This window comes from Haliotis cracherodii, unplaced genomic scaffold, assembly GCF_022045235.1.
Source record: "Haliotis cracherodii isolate W230 unplaced genomic scaffold, xgHalCrac1.p SCAF_13, whole genome shotgun sequence".
NCBI classification, from domain to species: domain Eukaryota; kingdom Metazoa; phylum Mollusca; class Gastropoda; order Lepetellida; family Haliotidae; genus Haliotis; species Haliotis cracherodii.
Genome location: NW_027266268.1, coordinates 12,830,946 through 12,847,977, shown reverse-complemented (window position 1 = coordinate 12,847,977; position 17,032 = coordinate 12,830,946). Strand labels below are relative to the sequence as shown.

Sequence of the window (17,032 nt, the reverse complement as noted above, 5' to 3'; positions counted from 1 at the left end):
AGTCGGAGAGAGAGAGGGAGAGAGAGAGAGAGAGAGAGAGAGAGAGAGAGAGAGAGAGAGAGAGAGAGAGAGAGTACTGTACACAGTGTTCTTTTGTGGCAAGATCACTCATCGGGCCATTACTTCAATAGACGGTGTGGCATGGTGCAAATGTGACACGACCGGTTAATATACTGCGCCCACAATGTCTATACCATGGGGTATTTCTTTATATTTGTGTTTACTGACCAAGCAGGGGACCTGAAAGGAAAAGGTCTTTCAAAACACACATCCGGGCAAACAGAAAAGTGTTGATTGTTTACCGTATCATTATTGGACTATATATCGAGTTAGGTGTTCGAGACAAACGGTGTAGTGATATCGGACGGGAACGTAAAGTTACAACATCTTACAACGCAATATCGCGCTAATGTAGTTCGGTATCAATGGATTTCAGAGTGAGTGATGTCACACTACAAACTTACGGTTGTTTTCGTGTATGGACATTGGACAAAACATCAACGGAACATTTATAAAAACTGATTAATTGGAAAGCGTCTAGACAGCGTTGGAAATCTGTCCTTAATTTCCAGAATAATGACGGATCTGGTTTCATTTGCTCCGTCGAAAAGAAGTCCAGAGCACTATTCCAGCAATATCACTGTGGAGGACACCGTAAATGGGCTCCACACATTGCAGTTATATGGGAAATCGAACACGGGCCTTTGGCGTGACTAGCGAAAGCTTTAACCACTAGGCTATCCAACCGCCCAATAGGCTATGTTAAAGACTGGGACTTATGGCGCTACGTACGCCTGGCGTTCGGTCTCCAACTTCCCCGATACTCTTAACTCTTTCTCTTGGTTCGGTGAAACTGTAGCTGACAGTGTCGGTGGTTATGAAACGTAAATTTGAAGGCCACACAGACCCAGTCATCCTTGCGTGTTTATCCAAAGCACCAAGGCAGGGAGTCGGAATTTATCATTATGCGATATTTCTGCGTAACGTCTTAACAATAACAACTCTGCACAGCGAATCGCGGCGCCTCAGACGACTGGGCCACCTGTGCCCCACCTGACAGTCAGGCTTGACTGATTGTGTGTTATGGTGTCAACAGGCGAGTATCGTAGACACTAGACACTCCGTTGAACAGCCCCACCCTCCAGAATATGATCGATTTCAATGCGACATTGAGCATATTAAGGTCGGCAATACGAGTGTTTATAAACATTCCTGCCAGAAACATTTTTAATGACATGTCAGTAATCGGGGACGAAGAGCAATTATGGCTTGGCCTCTTACAATTATATCATTCTCCGGGTTACTTTCTGTCACAAATCGCCTACACGGTGTATTGGAAAGAGTGTCTGCCAGTAGAAGTGAGGTGAGGTGAAATGGGGTTAAACGTCGCGTCCGAAATTATTGCACTTATATAGCGACGTGCATGCACGTGTATGTGTGTGTGTGTGTGTGTGTGGCTGCTTGTACTAGTCTGGACTGATGCCGATTCATAGTGCTAGCACTCTGAGATACCATGCCGCGGTTTAACATGAATACCCAACTCAGACACAGTATACTGACTCCGAGCCGACTAGTCCTTGTTTTAGCCCTTTAATGCCGAGCGCCAGACAGGGTAACAACAAGTTCCATCTTTTAACGTCTTCTGGTATGACGCGGCCGGGGATCGAACCCCGGACGCTCTACTCTGCCTTCGAGTGTATAGTGTAATACTATAAATCCAGGACTGGTCGACATGGTATCTCAGTGGGTTAATATAATAAAACCGGCTCACTAGCCCGAACACTAACAAAACACACACACACACACACACACACACACACACACACACACACACACACACACACACACACACACACACACACACACACACACTAACACACACACACTAACACACTAACACACTAACACACTAACACTAACACACACTAACACTAACACACTAACACACACTAACACACTAACACACACACTAACAGTAACAAAAGCTTGCACGCCGCTATTTAAATGTAGTGGTGTTGGACGCGACGTGAAACCCCATTTCACCTCACCTCGCCCAACCATCTGTCTGCATTGGAAACGCAAGTCAGGTATTTTGTTTGTTAAATGCACAACATGTCAACAGACAGGCTGTGTCCAAGGTCGGCCTCGTTCTGGACGAACGAGTGTCACTACTCCAGCGCAGGACCGTTACATCCGGGTGAAATATCTACGTGACAGACAGCGACGAACATCACAGACAACTGCAACCATTTAAGGTCCACGCCATCCCGTGGCTAAGAGCGGCAGAAATCAGATGTTGTCGTCCTTACGTCGGGCCCACACTGACTCAACGGCACCGTCAACAACGTTTGCATTGGTCCCAACAGCACCCGCGACAGACCCATGAAGATCCGGGTTAGAATAGGTCTTCAGCAACCCCTGCTTGCCGTAAAAAGCGACTATGCTTGTCCTTAGAGGCGACTAACGGGATCGGGTGGTCAGGCTGACAGACTGTGAATTTAAAAAAAAATAGCGTGCTCAGAAATATTCCTAAATGCCCAAAATGAATAGTTTGTTGGCAGTGGTGATAAGAATGTAGAGTTGTGTGTGAAAAATACTCAAACGTCAAATTTAAATTAAAAATGGATTCTTGGAAAATATTTAGTAAGTACATAGTTTTGTAGATCCCCCCCCCCCCCCCCCCCCTACAAATGCTCCCTTGAGTAATAGAAAATCTGCGAAATGTAGTTATGAATAAGGTACTCTTGGAGAGGTTAATGACTCGATTAGTCAACCTACTCGGTGTTTTTCGTATGATGACCTCGCCGAGAGTAAGTTTAGAATTGTTTAATAACCTTACACATAACAATATTCTCGCCAAGATTTATCAAGTCTTTTGTCACACTGTAATTCATGTTCTAAAGTGCTTCAGTTAACCTTTTTTTGCAGTCTTCTGATTTGTTACAATAAGTGATTGAGTGAGTGAGTGAGTATGGTCTTACGCCGCTTTTAGCAATATTCAAGCAATATCACGGCAGGGGACACCACAAATGGGCTCCACACATTGCAACCTTGTAGGGAAATCGAACCCGGGTCTTCGGCGTGACAAAGCGAACGCTTTAACCTCTAGGCTACCCCACCGCCCTGTGTTAAAAAAACCATTCGAGATCTTCAGAATGATCGGCAAATCGTGTAATGCCACTCGCGCATGAAGTCAATATTGACCACGTGACAGGTTATGAGTGATCATGATCACACTTGCAAGAGTAGGTTTTTTATTGTTAGGTCAGCATTTAAATGTATTGTTTCGTCACGTGATATAGATTAACCAATGAAAATCAAGATTCTTTATAAGGCACAAAAAAAAAAAGAATTCTCGCTAGGGAAATACAAGAATTCTGACACTCGTCAGACAATCACACATCAGCCAATGAACACCTTCTCACTCACCGCTGCGCCAATACCTATAGGCAACGCCCCCAAAATGTTTGTTTTGGAAGCCGAGTGCAGAGCGTTTGATTTCAGCACTTACACTTGGACGTTAAAATACTTTCCACAAATGTTATTGACTTTTTTCTCTCGGAAATTTACTTAATATATATAGGACAATTGATATTCGCAAAAAGAATTCAATCATCGTTTTAGTATATATGACCTTTTAAACAACTAACAAAGAAAACTTGAGCATGTAAGAGAGACAAGACTATGAAAAAAATCTTTCGTCTGAAAAACAGAACTGTTTCTGTCTCCACGTTTTCACTACTGCCAGTCTTATTCATGTGAAAGACATTGTTTGGTGCAGTTTTTTTTATGACAGTAAACATTACATGAATCAAGATTGCATTTTGTAAATTTATATATTTTTAAAATAATGTATTCTTCAATTTAACGAGATATTTCTTGATCTGTACTATCCTCAATTCTGTCGGCAGCTATTTTAAGCGTTTGTTCACGTATTGCTAGTTCACTTGCCCTCATAGACTGAGTCGAAATAATTTGGAGAAATGTCTTGATAGGATTAGATGCCTTTAAGTAAAACTGCTTAGCGATAACTTTAGACATGCATCACTTTTCCTAATGTCGGGATTTGTATGGCGTAAACGGTGCAAACTTAACTCATATAATAAGGATTCACTCAATTTTCTCCAAGTTAAATTACAACTGTCTGTATCATATTCCAGCATTTAACATCAAAGTAGGGTCCCTTTCAGCTTCAGCATGTAGATGAAAATGTATTTTTAAAATATCTATATTTTAAGGAATAAAGACAGTAAAGCGACATATTTCGGCCATTTCACGGCGACCTGCAAATACTCATAACTTGGTCAGGCAAACTGCAAATACTCAATATCTGGTCAGGCAAACTGCAAAAACTTAATATTTGTTCAGGCAAACCAGAGGCTGAGTCCATGGGCAACAATCCATGTAATCAATGACACGTTCTCATGTAGTTTATATATTGTGACCCCCCGATCGACTTACCATAAGGATGAAATGCGTGAGTTGAGTTTTACGCCGCTTTTTGCTATATTCCAGCAATATGTTGACGGAGGACACCAGAAATGGGATTCACATATTGTCCCCATTAGGTGCATCGAGCTCTGCCTTCGGCGTCACGAGCGAACGCATGAATCACTAGGCTACCCCACCGCCCCTTTTACCACAAGGAACCAGTCCCAAGCATCCCTAACGAGAAAATGAAGAGATAAAACTATGCGTGTATATGATAAGCCTACAAGTGAACAGCACACAATGGTTTGGTGAGAGCCTATGGTCACAATCTAACCGCTACACTAGGAAAGGATGCATTCGACATGTGTGATCCTGTCTAAAGTGCTGTTATTCCATGTACACAATGGTTTGGTTAGAGCCTATGGTCAGAATCTAACGGCTACACTAGAAAAGGATGCATCCGACGTGTGTGATCCTGTCTAAAGTGCTGCCATTGCATGTACACAATGGTTGGTTAGAGCCTATGGTCAGAATCTAACGGCTACACTAGAAAAGGATGCATCCGACGCGTGTGATCCTGTCTAAAGTGCTGCTATTGCATGTACACAGCTTTAATCGCGACAGCATCAAATGGTCGTTTGCTCGAATCCAAGGTTCCTCTTGATTTTAAAGTTTGGTTTGTTAGCACCACGCCTGTGCTTGTGTTGTCACCAAAATAGTCTAATACACCTGAATTCGTCCGGACATTCCTATCACAATAAACTGACTCACCTCATACATGTGGTACTTATATAAGTTCAAAGCTGTGAACCAACCCATCTGTGTTTTGATCTTTGGTTCGAGCCAAACATTGTTTTGGGTTAGAATTCTGTTTGTCATCTTCAGTTGTGCACAGATTTCCGCTTGTAATCTGTTCTTGTTCCAGATGTCAGGTGAAAAACTTCACGTCCAAGTCTGCCTGTGAGCTTCTCAAAGGAGGAACCTTCCACTTCTATGGCGACTCTCTCGTGCGTCAGATGTACCTGGCCTTCCTCATTATCGTGAAGGGAGACTATCAACATGGCGGGCTGGTATCTAATGCTTCAGTCGGTATGATATTTGTTTGTTTGTTTGTTGTTTAACGCCGCACTCAGCAATATTCCAGCTGTATGACGGCGGTCTGTAAATGATCGAGTCTGGACCAGACAATCCAGTTATTAATATCATGAGCATAGATCCACGCAATTGGGGTCGATGACATGTATCAACCAAGTCAGATCACCCGGTCCCGTTAGTCACCTCTCAGGACAAGCATAGTCGCCCTTTACGGAAAGCATGGGTTGCTGAAGACCTATTCTACCGCGGATCTTCAAGGGTCTCACTCGGTGTTTTACACATGTAATGAATACTCAAATACCCACGAGAAATCTCTTGTCAAAAAGGGAATTGCATCGATGTATCACTGATATGTCACTGATGCGTCATATTTGGAAATGTTTGAAAGCTCCACTGATGCCTTGAATGTGTCAAGGCGTATGACGCTCGATTATACCAAATTTTTACCACTCTGAATCTATATGCATGAATCTTAATATGAGACAGGCGAGGCGGTCTCACTGGTTTCTTTATTTCTCGTTCAGGTGGGTAAATTAGTGGAAGGGAATTGTCTACTTGATGTTATGGAATGATATCAGATCATGGACATACCAGAAGCTTACATTAAATGTCTTGGCCAAATACGTTTTTTTTTACTTTGCCAATCCAAGCATAAATTCCAACTTTTATGGATAAAGAAACAGATCCGCAAGAAGGGGAGCCCGATTGGTGCCATTGGGGATGCCTTCTTCATGCAAAATGTGTTACCCCCAAATTTTATATACAAGTTATCAATAAGGTCCAGCACTTCATATATTGTTTTCTCAATACACTTCAGATGAAATTCGCTTTTTTTGACAAACTATATCTATGCTCATGACGTTAAGTAACAAATACCCCATGGATCAAGGAAGGATTATCTTCCTCAAGTTTGTAAAGTGGGTAGTGGTGTACAAAGTTGAAAAAGCAAACGTTTTGACAGAATTGAACTTATTGAGATTGGCATTGCAAACGTTCAAGTAAATGTTTTGAGCAATCAAGAATCAAGATATTAATTCCAATTATCTCATACATTCTGTGAATATAAATGAAGTCCTTTCTTGATTGTATTAAGGATTATGGTTAATTTTTTTAGACAGGAGTTTGGGGGTACATTTGCTGGACCAAGCAATATATTTCTTTTTTTAATGGAATTTTATGGAGCTTTTGGATTCAGTACAAAAGAGGAAGTAAATGGGGTTTTACGTCGCGTTCAAGATTACTGCACTTATATAGCGACGTGTGTGTGTGTGTGTGTGTGTGTGTGTGTGTGTGTGTGTGTGTGTGTGTGTGTGTGTGTGTGTGTGTGTGTGTGTGTGTGTTTGTGTGTGTGTGCCTATGTGTTTGTATGCGTGTGTGTGAGTGGGCGATAGTGGGGACAGTGATTAGTTTCATGTACACGAAAGTAATTTATCCTCAGGTGTTTATAATCAGTCATGGACATGCTGGACGTTGTAATTAATCTTCTTCTTTTTCATGTAAAATGTTTGTCTTCCTCCTTTAAATTACAACAATTTCATGTCTTAAAATAATGAATGAAAAATCACATACTCACAAAATACGAAATGGTCAGTTCTATAACAGACGAAATAGAGAGTACAGTGATGCTTATCTACTCTGCAGCTGGTGTTTTTCATTACAGAGATAAAACAACAGTGTGCAGGGAAGTATGTGTTTCCCTACAAGAACTGTCGGAATCATCTTGACTATTCACCCACTCTCTGTGACGGAACGGTGAAAGCGAAATTTATATACTGTGGTCGGTTTGATCACAGAGCGACTTTCATGACAGACGAGTTGAAAAACATTCTGGACACGCCCAAATCTATTGTTATGTTTGGGAGTGGTCTTTGGGCGCGCTTCAACAAAAACTATAATTCGAATTTTGCAAGGGCGATCATAGACCCGGTGCGAAACCACACCAAGCGGAAATGGCCAAAGTTGCTCTGGTCTGGATTCAGTGGCTTCGGACTATGGCGAAGGGAACTTGAACGGGGAATCACCAATAAAAATGCTCAACTCTACAACCGGAACATGGAGAGGATTGTAGGGAAGTATAACGTGCCGATGTTTGATACATTCAATTTGACACGAGGTGTTCGGAGTCTGGATGGAACTCACTATGGTCCGGGGGTCAATGTTGTTAAAGCGCAGATCTATCTGAATTATCTAATGGAGTTGCAAAAGAACGATGAATGGGTATGAAACATTTCTTGCATATGTGTGCGGGTTTGCCTAAACAGTTATTATTTGTTTGTTCTTCAACGATCACCCAGCAATATATCCAGGAGTATGACGGAGGCATGGAAATCAGCTAGTTTGGAATAGTCAATCCAGTGATTGATATTATGAGCAACGATTCACGCCATCGGGGAACGATGACACGCAACCTACCATGTTCCCGAACCAGACCTCCCTATTCGTAAAGTTGCCTTTTTCGACCATGTGTAATTTCACTCAAATAAAATAACAATTTATGTGTAACTATTTCAGTCTGTTCCAGTGAAACAAGGGGTTTGAGAGTATGATACACAATCAATAAAAAAAAATACATAAAAAATATGAGCATAATTTGTGAATGAACTGTGTACCAACTTTACTTTGTCCAACATTAAAGCCTTGTGAAGCGCAGACAGCCTATATTTCGTGTTGCGCACGTTGTAATTCAAGAAATATTGCCGTTTGTGCGATGTAAACTGGGAGCTCATTATTTTGACCACTCATTGGCTGCCTGCTCGCTGAAACAAGCCGTTGATAGATTCTTTGGTTGAAAATAGTGACCACACGATATAGCGGTCAGATGGATTTCATGGTGATTTCATGTATTCACGGGGGATTGTCTTATTTACATGTGCCAACTTATCGTTTTCAGTCATGATTCAGAAATAAAATAACCTTATTGTCAAATAAAGTTAAATATGCCTCATTACAAATTTTCTTGTGATTAACATGTACCATTTTGCGCGCGTATGATCTTCAACCATTTGCTACACAATATATTGAGTAAACACTTTAAATACACTTTTCCCTCAGGGCCTTAAATTTCATAAACAATCAATATATACATACTACCCATTGTTTGAGAATAACTGAATATGTCATTCTACATATAAGATACGCTTGACATATTATGAAACATTTATGTGTATCAAGGAAAGATATCTCTGTCAAGAATAGAGTCGTGTTCAATCTATTCCATGACATTTCATGGAGAGATGGACCTATTCAAAACAGTACTTCACAATCGCTCAAAGTCTGGATGGGTGTAGTCGGCACTTTAATGAAATGGCTCACAATGCTAGACTGAACACATTCATACACAATTTGAGTAAAATTGATCTCACCCAGCATAGCGGCCTGGGGCGTGCCTTCTGTTGACGGGGGATGATGCCATCATTGTGGAGGTCATTCTACATATGGCATACTTTCCTAGTACACACGAGGACAGGTTAACCTCGATAGTCATGTGGACAAGACGTCCGACCAGGGATCAGAATGTCCCTGGTTCAAACCCCATCATGAGATTAAAAGGCCATCACATTTACACAGCGATTAGTAAGTGGGTGGTTCCTTTGCAGCTAAGTTTCACATTTATCTACATTATCCACTGCTCGATCTGTTTCATAAGACCTATTGCCATAAGACCTGGGACCTCTACCGTGGTCTAATGGGTAGATCGTCTGTCCGGAGAGCTGAATGTCGCTGGTTCGAACCTGCCGCGTCATACCAGAAGGCGTTAAAAGATGGTACTTGTTTTTATCCTGCCTATCGCTCGGCATTAAGGACATAAAACAAGGACGGGTCGGCTCAGGGTTAGTATACTGTGTCTGAGTGGGACATTCATGTAAAACTGTGGCATGGTATCTGAGTGGTCTAGTACTTGGACCGACACACACACATACCTTCATGTACGTCCCTATACACGTGAGGGCGGTCGGGTAGCCTAGTGTTTAAAGCGTTCGCTCGTCACGCCGAAGACCCGGGTTCGATTCCCGACATGAGTATATGGAATATTGCTTAAGATGCGTAAAACCATATTCACTCCCCCCCCTATACAAGTGCAATATTTCACCTCACATCACATCACCATTAAAGGTATTGAAAACAAATTGACAAAAATGTACCTATTTGCTTTTATTAAGAACAATAGCTACACATGTCTTGCTTTTGGACGTCCGAAAAAAGTGTAAATAATGTTTGCTTGCCTAGCGACAGGTCATTCATGTCACACAAGTGTTTACAATACATACTATTTTTTTTTTACCAGCATAAGATTAAGTTGGTACTATTCAAAACACATCACTGATCAATCAATCGGATATTCTACCAGCACCCTAGGCTTGCGTTCGTAAAGTCTTGTAAAGTGCCAACTAAACCATTACGCGGATTTTCACTGCAATATATATAAACAATCAATGATCAATATACGTTTATTCGCATATCAAACATAGCTGTTTTGACGAGAGATCTAGGCATGTCAAACGTATGGGTGTAAGGTAATGAGAGTCGTCTCCCTTAGTGAGCTCCAAATACATCATTGCCGTAGGATCCTCCATAACTGTCTCCATTGCTGACACGAGCTTGACCAGTCTGGATGATCTTGGGCTCACCGTACTCCGTCCTTGACCTCTTGGTGTTGGGAAGGAAGTTAAAACGACGGATGACATTGCGATGAGGTTTACCCAGGGACTGGAATTCGATCCGTGGATAGCCGCTATTGCAGTGTTGACACAGTCTCACCCTGTAGCCGTCATACGTCTGCAGCCGCCCAACGTAGTCGATAGACGTTGTAGTCTTCACGGGAATGATCTTGACGAATGGCAGAGCGATGAAGAACTTCTTGGCCGTCTCGTAGGTGCCTTTCTTGTAGTAGTTCTTCACCATATGCTTGTTGTCGAGCTGCCATTTACCTTCATTGAATGACTTCTGGTAGGTTGGTTTTGGCACATCATAACTAGTCTGGAATCTCTGGTAGCCCCCGCCGTAGGTTTTGCCGTAGCCGCCGTAGCTGCCGATGCCGCCTCTGGATGCAAGTAGGTTAGGACTTAAGTCACTGAAGCCGTTGTAGCCATAGTCAGCAGACCGCTTCGGCCTGTCATTGCTGTCATCTTCACAACTGTCGTCGTCGTCGTCGTCCTCCCCAGGGACACCTACATTTACAAAAATTCTATTTATTTTTCAGCAATTGTAATGGTAAAGGAAACAAAATTTGTGATTATAACTCGATGCATCATATAAATGCGGTCCAAGCCCACACGAACTAATTTTGGGGCCGAACATCTGATATTCTGTCATTCTATTCATAGTCATTGCAATACAACTGCGTCTAAATTGCCAGCTAAGCCACGCTTATCTTTCATGACAAACGTGAAATCTGTTTGGTACCGATGATCCTCTATACCCCCATCTCTAACCTACACTAACCCCTGTATCCATTCCCGGTGTGGTTTCAAATTCCTTGCCCTTGATTTTTGTTAACATTTGACCGACCAATCCAACGTTGAGATAAGGGAAATTGAAATTTCAACGTTCGACTGACAACAAAACATCAAACTGCATATCTCCACGCATATGCGATCGCCATTATGCTTGTTTTTTCCAATGTACCAGGCATGAAACCCAAGGCTTGTGACACCTAAGGCTTACTCTCAGAATGCCCCTCCTCCTATATCACAGGGAATGCTTGGTAACAAAGGGACTTGCCAGATCGTGTTTAAGTGGGCATAAGACGTCCTTTCCATCAAATAGACTATTGAGGACTTTCTTAAGCGTCTTTTTGTACGTTGTTCGCTGTTGAATTTCTCGCAAACTCTATCGTTATCAATGGGACGAGCCGCCAAGTTGTTGATATGGCCAACCCAACATTGGGGCTGGTTTCTAACTTGAATTCTGATTTGTCCGTTAGACTGAGTGACCGCCTCCGTGGTCCAGTGGTAGAGCGTCCGCCCGGAGAGCGGAAGATCCGGGGTTGGATCCCCGACCGCGTCATACCAAAAGACGTTAAAAGATGGTACTTGTTGTTACCCTGTCTGGCGCTCGGCATTAAGGGGCTAAAACAAGGACTGGTCGGCTTGGAGTCTGAGTGGGGTATTCATGTTAAACTGCGGCATGGTATCTCAGTGAGCTAGCACTATAAATCCACATCACACGCAGCCACACAAACACACACACACGTACATGCACGTCGCTATATAAGTGCAATAATCTTGGACGCGACGTCAAACCTCACCTCACCTCACGTTAGACTAAGTACGGTGGCAAATCAAATTGGCTAATGAAAACCAAGGGCAGGTCATTTGAGAGCGCGATTGATCCAGGGGTTCGTGGAGGTTCATCGAAATCCGAACCCTGGAGATACAGAGGATGCGACTCTAATCAACTGATGGGTCCTTAGTGGGCCGTACACATACACTAGAGGTCGTCAGATGACAGCGATGAACGCACAAAGCAACGGACATAAGCCAGCTTAAGTTTCTAGGTTCGAGTCCCAATTATTATGTGGTTAGGCTTGTCCGCACCGTGGTTTCTCCAAAGTGGTAAACGTCTAAGACCTGCATCGTTATTCAGCATATTACATCGGCTTTCTTTCACTACAAGCTGACGCAACGTGATGTGAATAAAAATGCAGTTCAAATCGCGTTTCACCAAGCCTCAGTTGGGTTTACGCCGTTTTGAACAGCACTCCAGTTATACCACGGTGTGTCAGCTTAATGTGCGAGGAAAGCCCGATATGATGCACGTCTCAAGATGTGTACCACTTTAGTTAAACCCTAAGCACGGCATGGTGCTGACAAACCTAGAATTCGAGCGAACCTGGATTCAAACACACAACGTTTCCTAGGGGCGCAACTCTGCTCAGCGAATTGCGGCGCCTTGACGACTTGACCATCCGTGCCCATAAGCCCATAACATTTTCAATATATAGTAGAAAAACATTGTAAATATGACAAATGATTACTTACGCCAATGATGTAATACCGCTTCTAGGAAATCATCATCTGTTGAAAGCCCTTCTTCATCTGTGGGATCCCTACATTTGGTACTGGCAGCACCATAAACAGCCAGCAGTAACGCTGTGCCGAACAAAAGGAGATTAACCATGGATCTCATCTTGACACCCGTTTACCAAGACTCAGTTGAAGGGATGAATGAAACAGCATGAGCCTCTTAATATATACCCTTGAATTATGACGCGAAAAAGTCAAACTGCTAAGGTATAGGTCAGGTTTGATTTGGGAGCAAATGCCATACTTGTCTCGTATATACCATCTCCATTGGTCGTATTTGAAGACAATTATCGGTATTTGCTGATGCGGTGGATTGTTAGTTGTGTATACGATATATGCATACATATCATTGTAGGTCTAATACGCCAGATACGACGCACGTCGATGTATGTAGAGTGACACAGAGAGGAGAAGTAATTGTTTTTTTAGTATCGTTGTTGAAGACGAAGTTGTCGAACAAAAGGAAAAATGTTATCCTTGTATGGGCAGGAGGGATGAGCAGTTTTGAAGCGTTTGTCACTCTTGCCAATTTCTCGTTTTTGTATTTGTTAATTCTGTGTAAACCCTCCCACGCACCCCCATACACCCTCCCCCCTACCCCCACCCCCAAAAGCAAACAAATACTGTAACAAAACCAACCAACCAAAAAACAAAACAAACAATTATTATTCAAAATTATTTTTATTTTCGATCGAATATCGTGAAGCATATGTTTTAATAGACTCATTTTATTAATTAAGGTAAGTGGTTGGCTATTCGCCATATCATGTATTGTTGAATGCTGCAAACCATTGTGTCTGGTGTATTTGATCATATCATTACTATCAAATTTCGGTGTTTTTTTATGCAAATTATGTTAGTTGCGGGTGCTAAGTCTGTTAAGTCTATAATATACATCACTGCGGGTATATCTCCTGCATTAAGCTGATATAACAGAAATACTGTTAATAACAGTGCTAAACCTTAGACACCCATTAACCCATAAACAACACACATTAACCCATAGCTTTAGCTTCCATGATATTTTAGTTTGTGCGAATTCTATTACATGTATACGTGTACCTAGAGCACACGCACGCACGCACGCACGCACGCACGCACGCACATACACATACATAAAAAAACACATACACAAATATTATATGTTTACCTGGAGAACCAGTACATTTCGCTTTGGGGGCGGTCGGGTAGTCTAGTGGTTAAAAAGCCTTCGCTCGTCACGCCGAAGACCCGGGCTCGATTCCCGACATGGGTACAATGTGTGATGCCAATTTCAGTTGTCCCCCGCCGTAATATTGCTGAACCATACTCACTCACTCACTCGTGAGTTTTGTATATTAAGGTATTTTATGGTAGAAAGAGATGAAACAGTTGCATCACACTTAAAAAAGCACGCGAGAAAAATTGCCAATTTTTGTTTTAATGTATTTTGTTTACTCACCAAGTGTCATGGAATTGTCTTGTGGCTTGATGTACCGTAAATGACTGAAGTTTTATTTAAAGTGAAAGGTGTACATTTTTCATATTCTTTTCAGTCCATATATGTGCATACTTCTTTTGAACAGTAGTGTATTATGATGAGAGGCCATAGCAAACAGACCGCCTCCGTGGTCTAGTGGTGGAGCGTCCGCCCGGAGAGCGGAAGGTCCGGGGTTGGATCCCCGGTCGCGTCATACCAAAAGGCGTTAAAAGATGGTACTTGTTGTTACCATGACTGGCGCTCGCCAAAACAAGTACTGGTCGGCTCGGAGTCAGTATACTGTGTCTGAGTGGGGTGTTCATGTTAAACTGTGGCATGGTATCTCAGTGGGCTAGCTCTATAAATCGGCATCAGTCCGGACTAGTACAAGCAGCCACACAAACACACGCACGTACATGCACGTCGCTGTATAAGTGCAATAATCTTGGACGCGACGTTAAACCCAATTTCACCTCACCCTATAGCAAACATAAGGATGCCATGACATTCCTCAAGGACGACGGTTTACCACTTTAGTCAAACCTACCAGCACGGGCCTGGTGCTGATAAACCAAGAATCAGAATCAGGGCTATTTGGGGAAGTAGGATGTCTACAAGTCTTTGATCTTACCTGTTGTGTTCATCATTCTGTAAAAGCAATTTAAACGTCGACGCTTCTCACATTCATAAAATACTAAGACAATTCAATTTCTGCTATGTTCCTTCAACGCAACTACAGCCAGGAGATCCACCAGGAACATCCCAGCGGGGATTCCAGGTTAGAATATGTCCCAACCTATGCTGGTCGTAAGAGTCAAGTAAAATGTTTCAGGTGGTCTGGCAGCTGATGGCGTGTCATTGTTCCCCGACGGCGTTGATCTTTGCTCACAATATCAATTACTGAATTGTCTGGACCAAACTCGATTATTTACAGGTCGCCGTCATCTAGCTGAAATATTGGAGTGCGACGTAAAACAACAAACACGCACACCGTCAGAGTGAGTGAGCGTGGTTTAACGTCGCTTTTAGCAATATTCCAACAATATCACGGCGGGGGACACCAGAAATGGGCTTCACACATTTTACCCATGCTGGGAATCGAACCCGGGTCTTCGGCGTGACGAGCGAACGCTTTAACCACGAGGCTGCCCGACCGCCCCTGCACACCGCCAGAAGCATTTGGTGTTTGAAATATCCACCCTTTCCTATGTAAATATTGCACTTCATGAACATGTAAATAAATAACACAAATGGAGGAGTTCTTAATACATTAAATACTGTATAAAGACACGTGCACTTGAATCTGCCATTTTGTTGTGACTGTGTAGATGTTCATTATTCCCCCAGGACGCTCTGTCCTCTTGTTTGCTTTGGGCCGGGTGTGTGTCTCCAAGAACCACATGACCCATCAGTATCATTAAATTTGACATTTTAACACTAAAAAACAACAGTCTTTGACTCTTTCTGTGTTGACATTGGTTCAAATAACGCCTCGTACCAGATGAAGAAGGCTTAATGTAAACGTTTAAGAGACACTTTACATGATCTTTTATTTTAGAGTCACAATATTTTTATTATATTTTTTAAAAAGATGTATTTTTTGTATCGAACTTGATGAGGGCAGATACACATGTAGGTGTTCTGTGTACCGTTAAGGAGGATGCACTCACAGATTATCGACACTGCAGATGTTTTTTCTTGGGTTGAGTTCGGGATTGTGAGGATAGACTGTGTCATAATATAGCGAAGGGTCCAGATATCAGGGGGAGAGCGGGAGGCACAAATCAGGCGACGTAACATCAGGTGGATGAGTGAGCGTGTTCGGCACCATTGGCACCTATATGAAGACCCTATATGTGTTCCAGATTCCATTCACCAAGGACCGCCTCTGTGGTCTAGTGGTAAAGCGTCCGCCCGGAGTGCGGAAGGTCCGGGGTTCGATCCCCGCGTCATACCAAAAGACGTTAAGATATGGTACTTGTTGTTACCCCGTCTGGCGCTCGGCATTATGGGACTAAAACAAGGATTGGTCGGCTCGGAGTCAGTATACTGTGTCTGAGTGGGGTATTCATGTTAAACACACACACACACACACACACGTACATGCACGTTGCTATATAAGTGCAATAATCTTGGACGTGACGTTGAACCCCATTTCACCCCATCTCACCATTCACCAAGTGTGTGCGACACAGGTGGTATGTAAATAGAGAAGTGTACAGATGGTGACAGTGACATTTGACCAGGCACACTGGCCGTATTAACCACAAACCGCTGACACCATCAAAAGATACAGATGGGAATAAACACTGGCAAGTTTGATAAAGGGGCGCGAAGCATGGGGAAAATGGGGAGTCGAAGCAATTTTAATTAAAATTGTTCAAATATCGGTTTGTCTGCATTATTAAGTACATCAATGTAACAGTTATTATCTTACATTACACGTTCATGTCGGATGCCCATTCTATTATTTTTAAAGTAATCCGTTTAAACAAGGAAACATTTCTTATTTTCCCCGCTCGAATTGCCGAAATGTTGCCATTACATTTGCAACATACCAACCGTAATTGTATCTCGAGATAATGATGTAAGACGCCATTCCCCCGATGTTTACGATATTTCCGAATGAAACATATCAATATATATATATAGATCCTGCGGGAATGACTCTAAGTTACTCTTACCATAGATGTTTAACTGTGTTATTCTTACCGATTCGGACCAAAGCAGGAATAAGCACGCTTTAGGCATACCTGAAATATAATTAGGTTTGCGGTAAGATAAATTCATGACATTAAAAGTTGTAGCAGGATATCTCGAGGTACATTGGAGTTTATGCGTCCCGCATTAGGTTTTATACCACGACCTAACGGACCTAACGAGGGACCTAACGAGGGACCTAACGAAGGACGTATAAAACCCCATGCACCCCGAATGATCCTGCTACAACGAATTTATCTCACCAACCTGTTTTAATATGACATTGTAAAATATTTTTTTAGAATTAAAAAATGATAGAAAA

The 17,032-nt window shown here is 42.4% G+C and overlaps 2 protein-coding genes across 3 annotated transcripts in view; one reads left to right on the top strand and one right to left on the bottom strand.

Annotated features, from left to right (window-relative positions):
* The window catches only part of LOC139458938 (uncharacterized), a 30,143-nt gene extending 21,682 nt beyond the window's left edge, over positions 1–8,461 (top strand). For both annotated transcript variants that reach the window (XM_071240375.1, XM_071240376.1), the window contains 2 exons: positions 5,357–5,520; positions 7,187–8,461. In XM_071240375.1, coding sequence (XP_071096476.1) covers positions 5,357–5,520; positions 7,187–7,749 — 727 coding nt within the window. In that variant the 3' untranslated portion in view covers positions 7,750–8,461. The remainder of the gene's footprint in view (positions 1–5,356; positions 5,521–7,186) is intronic.
* A 1,204-nt stretch (positions 8,462–9,665) lies between these two features.
* LOC139459636 (uncharacterized) lies at positions 9,666–12,700 on the bottom strand. The gene is made up of 2 exons (XM_071241226.1): positions 12,507–12,700; positions 9,666–10,694 (listed from the first exon to the last, which is right to left on the bottom strand). Exons 1-2 carry the CDS (start codon positions 12,652–12,654, stop codon positions 10,060–10,062), a joined length of 783 nt encoding a protein of 260 aa, XP_071097327.1. The 5' UTR covers positions 12,655–12,700; the 3' UTR covers positions 9,666–10,059.
* Between the last annotated feature and the right edge of the window lie 4,332 nt (positions 12,701–17,032).

Excerpts from the sequence above, each read along its gene's own strand:
- LOC139459636 (XM_071241226.1), bottom strand. The coding sequence starts at position 12,654 with ATGAGATCCATGGTTAATCTCCTTTTGTTCGGCACAGCGTTACTGCTG. Across the intron at positions 10,695-12,506 it reads AGCGGTATTACATCATTGGC|GTGTCCCTGGGGAGGACGAC; the intron begins GTAAGTAATCAT and ends TTGTAAATGTAG.